Source organism: Haemaphysalis longicornis, unplaced genomic scaffold (assembly GCF_048455015.1).
Source record: "Haemaphysalis longicornis isolate Haplotype H1 unplaced genomic scaffold, Haemaphysalis longicornis Haplotype H1 scaffold_1, whole genome shotgun sequence".
NCBI lineage: Eukaryota > Metazoa > Arthropoda > Arachnida > Ixodida > Ixodidae > Haemaphysalis > Haemaphysalis longicornis.
This window is the reverse complement of record NW_027526203.1, coordinates 202,294,758-202,301,652: the sequence shown is the minus strand read 5'-3', so window position 1 is coordinate 202,301,652 and position 6,895 is coordinate 202,294,758. Positions and strand designations below refer to the sequence as shown.

Genomic DNA, 6,895 nt, shown 5'->3' with positions numbered 1-6,895 from the left:
ACGAAGCGCGCCCACAGTGTGCTCAGCGGAGCATCCACACTAGCAGCGCGACGCGGTCGCCCTCTACATGTCGAGCTCGCGGCCATGTCGCGGCCTCTACCTGCCTCTACTAGAGTATTCTAGTTCACTCTACCTCTACCCTGTTCTGTCTGTGGTTCTGTGCCTCTACGCAACGGAACTTGATGGGCGGAGGTATTTGAACTTCGAGCGCGACGCGGTCGCCCCCTACATGTCGAGCTCGCGGCCTCTACCTGCCTCTACTAGAGTATTCTAGTTCACTCTACCTCTACCCTGTTCTGTGCCTCTACGCAACGGAACTTGATGGGCGGAGGTATTTGAACTTCGTTTTTCGCGGGATTGTGTTCACTCTTCAGACCTACCTCATAGTAAGTACTTGTTCTGCGGTGATTGCTATGACTGCACTGGGTGAATTCGACGTCAGTTGCTACTACGCACATGGCTGCGTTGTAGCAACAAAAAGTGCCGTTATCGCGTTATCGCAAGGATGGCTGTTGCCTGTCAACGACTTCGCATTTCTTTTGTGTGTCCTGTTTCCCCTGGTTTACTGCCCCTAACATTCTGCGTTAAAGTTTGCTTCTTGGTTTTGGGAAGCAACTGCTTGGTCAAGCATTTGCCATGGACACAAACAGCAGCCAGTGGTGCTTGTACGGTTGTGTGCGTTAGTCCTTGGTGTGCACAGTGGGAGCGTTCTTGAGAAACGCATGCGTTACGGTCGACACAACCCGAAATGGAGATTAAAGCTATGCTGGACGACCTCAGCCTCGAGTTACGGCCGGCGTAACCTGGAATTGAAATTAAAGTTGCGTACTGCGTCCTGTAGTGTTACGTCCAACGAAGACTCAACTGGAAAGTTCAAAATTACTTGTGGCGGATACAAGGAATAAAAACCAAAAGTTACATCCTATGTAGCCTACGCAGCCTTATTGTAACGCCAATACAAATTTATTACTGAATTATATCTGATGCAGCTTTTGGTAAGCTGAACGTGCGCTTTCAGGCTCGTCTCCCGCGGACAGTTATTAGGACAGCCGCGAGTACTGGGAGTCCGTGACTGCAAGGCTGCGCGAAGAGAAAACGAAGCGTGCATGCCGAGCATTTCCTTTTTTCGCACATACCACAGTTTATTTACCTTTTCCTTTTAGCAAAGGTGTGTTGCATGCTGCAAGTCCTTATTGTTTACGAGTTGATGTTCAGAGAATACATTGCGTGTTTGCTGTTTTCATTTGGTCATCGGTGTAAGAGCGTTCAAGTAGAGTCAACTTCTTTCGACGAGCGAGGGAGGGTGGGGCTGGTTTATGTCATGTTTATGTTCGTCAGCCTGTGAACAGGGTTTTGTTCTTTGGAGGTGCAAGGGGCCCTTTTCTGCGAACCAGTTTACAAGGTGTACTGCGAGATGCATTGACAATGATTAATGTCTCTTCTGCAAATAAAAACTGCCCGACCTTTAAAGGTAGCATTGAGGAGGAGGTGGGCTTGTGCAGGTTTCTGACAGTATATTTTTCAGTGGGGTATCAACAACTGTATCAAGGAAGGCCATCCCAAACGGTTTGAAGGAGACGTTTCCCGTGCCACTTTATTGATCATTGCCCTGTTCCTGGCCTGGACATTTTATCTCGTGTCAAGAATAGGGCCACCCCAGCATCTGTGAAAAACTGTGAAAAAACTGCCCATTCAGACATGTATGCAGGAGAAAGGCTTAATGTTGCTATTCCCACGACTTGCTCTTTGTGCAACAAACCGTAAACTGTTGAGCATCTTATTCCAGAGTGTTGGGATGCCATTTTTTCCTCAGATGTGTTGCAGAGAACCTTAAAGACCTGTCCATTTCACCTCAAGGCATACGATTCCTTTATGCAGCTAGCGACAAAGGTATGCAATACAGGGTCTGTTCGACTTACCTGTGCCACGTGAACCAGTTGAGGCGGTGCAGTCCTTTGCCATTCGTTTCAGCGGGGCAGCTCACAGCACCTGAACTGCGCTGTTCAATTCACCGGTGGTGCAGGAAGGAGGTGCAGCAGCAGATGAAAGAAGTGCAGGTCTGGTTCTGCTGGTCATGCAGGATGGCGGAACTGGCACTGGACTGCTGTGAACTGGTTCAAGATGTGCAGGCTGAATCGAATGTACCCGTGATCTCATCATGGCTGTAGGCCTGCACACCATTTGGAGATTGAGGATGAGTTTGTGCCATGCTGACCCTCATGCCTTCACTTTGAGCAGATACTTTGCCCAGAGTATCAATTTGCTCTTTGAAGGGTATAAGTTGCAAGAGCCTGATCTGGAATAGCTACCTGTTCTAGAACTGAGTATGTTTGATGTTTTTCCATCAGCTGAAGTTTGGCTGACAGTTCTTAATCTACCAATGATGTCTCTTGGGTGTGAACAAAAAGGTACTAAAGAAAAAAAAAGCTTTCAAGTAGGTCATCTAGAGCACGTTCCTCGCATCTAGAGGCTGCTGTAGCAAGATGTGTGGGGTGCTTGTTGCTGACCATCCTCTTCTCTCGTTTTTTTTTTCTTTTCAACGCTTGATGGAGGGTTTTTTTTTTTTCAATGTGAAAGCATGTCCGGCGATATGCCACACAGAAAAACGAAGAAAAGGATGCAGCTCACACAATATAACCTCTTGACATGTGCACTGCTCCAGCTCATAGCCTGGCTCGTGCCGAGAGGAAAGTTGACATGGCTGAAGGCAGGGATTATTTGAGCAAACACAATTAATTATTAATGTAGTGAAAGGATTTCCATGTCCGTGTTACTGGTGTCCATGTTATGTCTTTTCATGACAATATTGTAAGAAGTTTATAAGATTTTTATAAAATCTGACGTGTAAAAACGTATTTGAAAAAAGGATTAAGTTTATATGCCAATTTTGTGGTTTTTGTGACCAATTCTAGTGCTGTTTTAATGTTTACTCAGGGACACCATACGTATGAAGCTTATATGCAGATGTTCATAAAATGATTTCCATTGAAGCTAAAGCTCGAGTTTTCTCTTGAAGGAAATGGTTTGCACACATTGTCGATCCAGGCGATAACAAAACACCCCAAGCTTTATTCTTCTGTACAGTGGACCCTTGATATACGGAACTTCAAGGGACCGAAAAAATTAGTTCCATTTAACACGAGTTCCGTTTAGTGAGAGATGTGCAAAAGTGCAAATTTGTATGCAAACTCACTCGTAATGCCATTTCATGGAACTCTAAGCACTAGAATGATAGTTCTTTAGGAAACAAGAAAACTACAAGAGGTTTAGGCAGAACATTCACAAAGTTTATTTGGCAACAGTTGGTCACTGTGCCCTCAAAAATGCATGAAAGTGCATCAAAGAGCCTGTGTACGAGATTTCGGCGCACGTTAAAGATCCCCAGGTGGTCAAAATTGCCCGCCTCATCGCCTGCGTTGCGTCGGCGCGTTAAACCCCCACAATCAATCAGCATCAAAGAGCCGCTTTCGAAGCCAAGAATTATGTCCTTCTTTCTAACGTAAGCGCATGGTGTGCACACCTCAGGCCTCGACTTTGCAAGTGCTTACGAGCCACCGAATTTAGCTGACGGCAACGTGGCAACAAAGCACGAATAGCACCACGATGGCAGGAACGAGGCAGTAGGAGCTCAGCCCTGTAACCTCGGCGACTTGAATAGAGTCCGAACGACTAGAACAAGAACTGTGATGTTGCATTCGTCGCTCTAACACGGCTGACTATTAATGATACGAGGCTAACGAGGACAAAAAACAAAACAAAAACTAAACAGCCTGAACCGGAAAAAGCTGGTGCTATTCCATGGGTTTGACAAGAAGTTCCATTTTCTGTTCCGTTTACACGGTTCGTCGGAAATTTTAGTTCCGATTACCGAAAGTTTTTTTACTTTATCTGAATTCAAAACTAACCAACTTACAGGCTACACTTCTGTTTAAGCGATTTTCGTTTATCGAGATTCTACTGTACGTAATTTATGTATACATGGAAACGAATTCAACACAAAGGCACTCCTTTTATACCACTAATAAATAAATTATTGGGCTTGCTAAAAGAGTCTGCCCTGGCCCATACCAACTTCCTTCTCGGCAGGAGCCAGGCTACAAGCTCTTGTAGCACATGCAACGAGAGGTTCTATTTTGTTAACGCTGTTTTCCTTATCTTTCTGGGTTGCATTTAGCAAGAAATGCTTACTTGAAAAAATCTCCATAAATCATTAATAATGAAAAAGTGTTTGAATGGACATCAAACTCTTCTTACTTCAGAAGCCCCCATATATGAAAAAAATGTTCTAGACCATTCGACCAACATAGAATCATGAGAGCAGCCACGGTTTCAATCAGTTTACCAATGCTGCATTGAACATAACACAGTAGTAATTTATTTTTGTGTTCATGTCGCGTATGGGCTGTACAGCAGAACATTACAGTAAGTTTGTGTAGAATATATCGGATGTACCTGCAGCTTTTATTTCTGGTTCTGTCAGATGTAATTTTAATTTTTTGCTTGATTTTGCACCAGACATCTCTTAATTTTTTAGTTCAGGTTACATTGGATGGAACTTCAAAATCTAATTATCTAATCTAATCTGATTAGAAAATCTCATTATCTAATTTCTCTTTCTGGTTACTGAGGCACAACTCGAGTTCTTACATTTGGTTACGGCGGACGTCACTTGAGACATTTGGGTCAAGTTACTTCGGACGTAACTAATTTTCATTTCGGCTTCCATTGGATGCAGTGCTAGACACTGTGATCAGAAAAGACAAATAAAAAATGCTGAGCAAGGGAAAGAGGATGTTAAAATATGTTCTTTTACAGAAGCGAATTCCAGAAAGCAGGCCACTGTTTCATCGTGAGGCCAAAATAGGCAATAGTGCGACATTATCAATATAAAATCGCTCACCTTCTCATGTAATACCAACCTTAACATACTCCATGATACAAAAAGGTCAAACATGGGACACAATTAATTTCATGTGGCACAAGTGCTGCAGTGCAATGCGTGTACCTTTCTGTGTATTGCATCCTATGTTTGTGCTGTTGGTACTAACCCAGGGTGTGTCTTGACCAACTTGGACCAATTTCAACTCGGCCAATGCTAATACCCGGTGCGAGCGAAACACACTTTTGGTGAATTTTGCCTGACGGCAAATAAGTCTGGCATTCTGGCAGCCAGTGACCCAGAGTTTACTGGAATTGCGAGAATGATTTAGTAGCTGGCTCCATAATGCATTACAGTTTTATTGCCATCTATAAATGGAACAAAGCTGCACTGTGTACAAATTGCAAAGCTTGACAGACGAGCATACTGCTCAGAGATGTGAAATCATGGACGGTGGGCTGAAATGTAGCAAGTTGCAAAAGGAAGATTAAGATTGTGGCTCTCCAGTTAATGTGCACTATTTATCTTTGATCATCATTTGGGGTGGAATCAGTTCGGGTGACTTAGAAAAAAAATTCTTGAACTTTCATATTTAGCAGTATTGTGTAGTTGAACCCTTCATTTCACCATTTAGTGGAAGCCGAGGGGCTTCATTTAAGCTTAAAATAAGAAAAAAAAGCATGGCAAACAAACTTGCTACTTACAGCGTACACTCCCCACCACTTAGTTTTTCAAGCTCCTAAAACTACGCGTTATGGTTAAAAATATGGTAGCAACACTTTAACAAAACAGCGCGAAGCACGGGACAAAGAGAAGACTACACAAGCGCTGAAGAGAAGAGAAGAGAAGACTACACAAGCAAGAAGACTACACAAGACTAGAAACACTTGTTGTGTGCGCAGCAAAGTTCTTGCGCTACAGGTGCTTGCAGCTGATGTATCGGCAGTTTGTTTATCTCGAAAAATGTTTTCTTGGCAAGCCTGACAGGTTGTGTCCCCACCGGATTTCTCCTGTAAGTGTTTGTAACAAGATGTCTACAAACGTGCAAGCATTTTTGCTTGGCTGAAGCTGAGAGCCTGAGGCACTGTAGGCACACTTACCCCAGCCCACTGTCTGGTGGTATGTGATGGTAAACTCTTGTAATCTCTTCGCTGGCTTTGAAGTGGACATCTGCATAGAGGTTTTTGTGTTTAGACCACAGTTGAAAAGCGGCAGAAAATCAGTTATCATGAAGTGTGTTTGTTCAAACTGTTTGATAACTTGTTTGAGTGCTTTCACAGAATCGGCTGCAGGCCTACACGAATGGCACAAGGCTAATGAATGTTGTACTCAATCATGCTACAAGCATATTTTGACTGGATGTGCCCATGCCTTTTAACAAGGAGTGTGAAAAAATTTGAACAAAAAAAGGGTAAATCTTGACAAATATGATATCGTGCAGGCATGCTGATGTAAGGACATGCCGTTGTCAACAAAGCTCACTGATGGAGCTCAGCAATGCTCCCCCTCACCAGAACTGGAACAGCTGTACAACTTTAGGGATCACCACTCTGTGACGGGCAAACGCAGAAAATCAGTTATCATGAAGTGTGTTTGTTCAAACTGTTTGATAACTTGTTTGAGTGCTTTCACAGAATCGGCTGCAGGCCTACACGAATGGCACAAGGCTAATGAACGTTGTACTCAATCAGGCTACAAGCATATTTTGACTGGGTGTGCCCATACCTTTTAACAAGGAGTGTGAAAAAATTTGAACAAAAAAAGGGTAAATCTTGATATCGTGCAGGCATGATATCGTGCAGGCATGATATCGTGCAGGCATGATATCGTGCAGGCATGCTGATGTAAGGACATGCCGTTGTCAACAAAGCTCACTGATGGAGCTCAGCAATGCTCCCCCTCACCAGAACTGGAACAGCTGTACAACTTTAGGGATCACCACTCAGCGACGGGCAAACGCAGAAAATCAGTTATCATGAAGTGTGTTTGTTCAAACTGTTTGATAACTTGTTTGAG

The 6,895-nt window shown here is 43.7% G+C and overlaps 1 protein-coding gene across 2 annotated transcripts in view; it reads left to right on the top strand.

The window, feature by feature from the left end:
* The first annotated feature begins 239 nt into the window (after positions 1 to 239).
* The window catches only part of Mal (molybdenum cofactor sulfurase), a 65,520-nt gene continuing 58,864 nt past the window's right edge, over positions 240 to 6,895 (top strand). The window contains exons 1-2 of one of the 2 annotated variants that reach the window (XM_077672827.1): positions 243 to 386; positions 1,814 to 1,890. In XM_077672827.1, the coding sequence (XP_077528953.1) occupies positions 1,873 to 1,890 (18 nt within the window). In that variant the 5' untranslated portion in view covers positions 243 to 386; positions 1,814 to 1,872. Of the gene's footprint in view, positions 387 to 1,813; positions 1,891 to 6,895 lie in introns of both variants that reach the window. The other variant, XM_077672835.1, reaches the window with a different exon arrangement.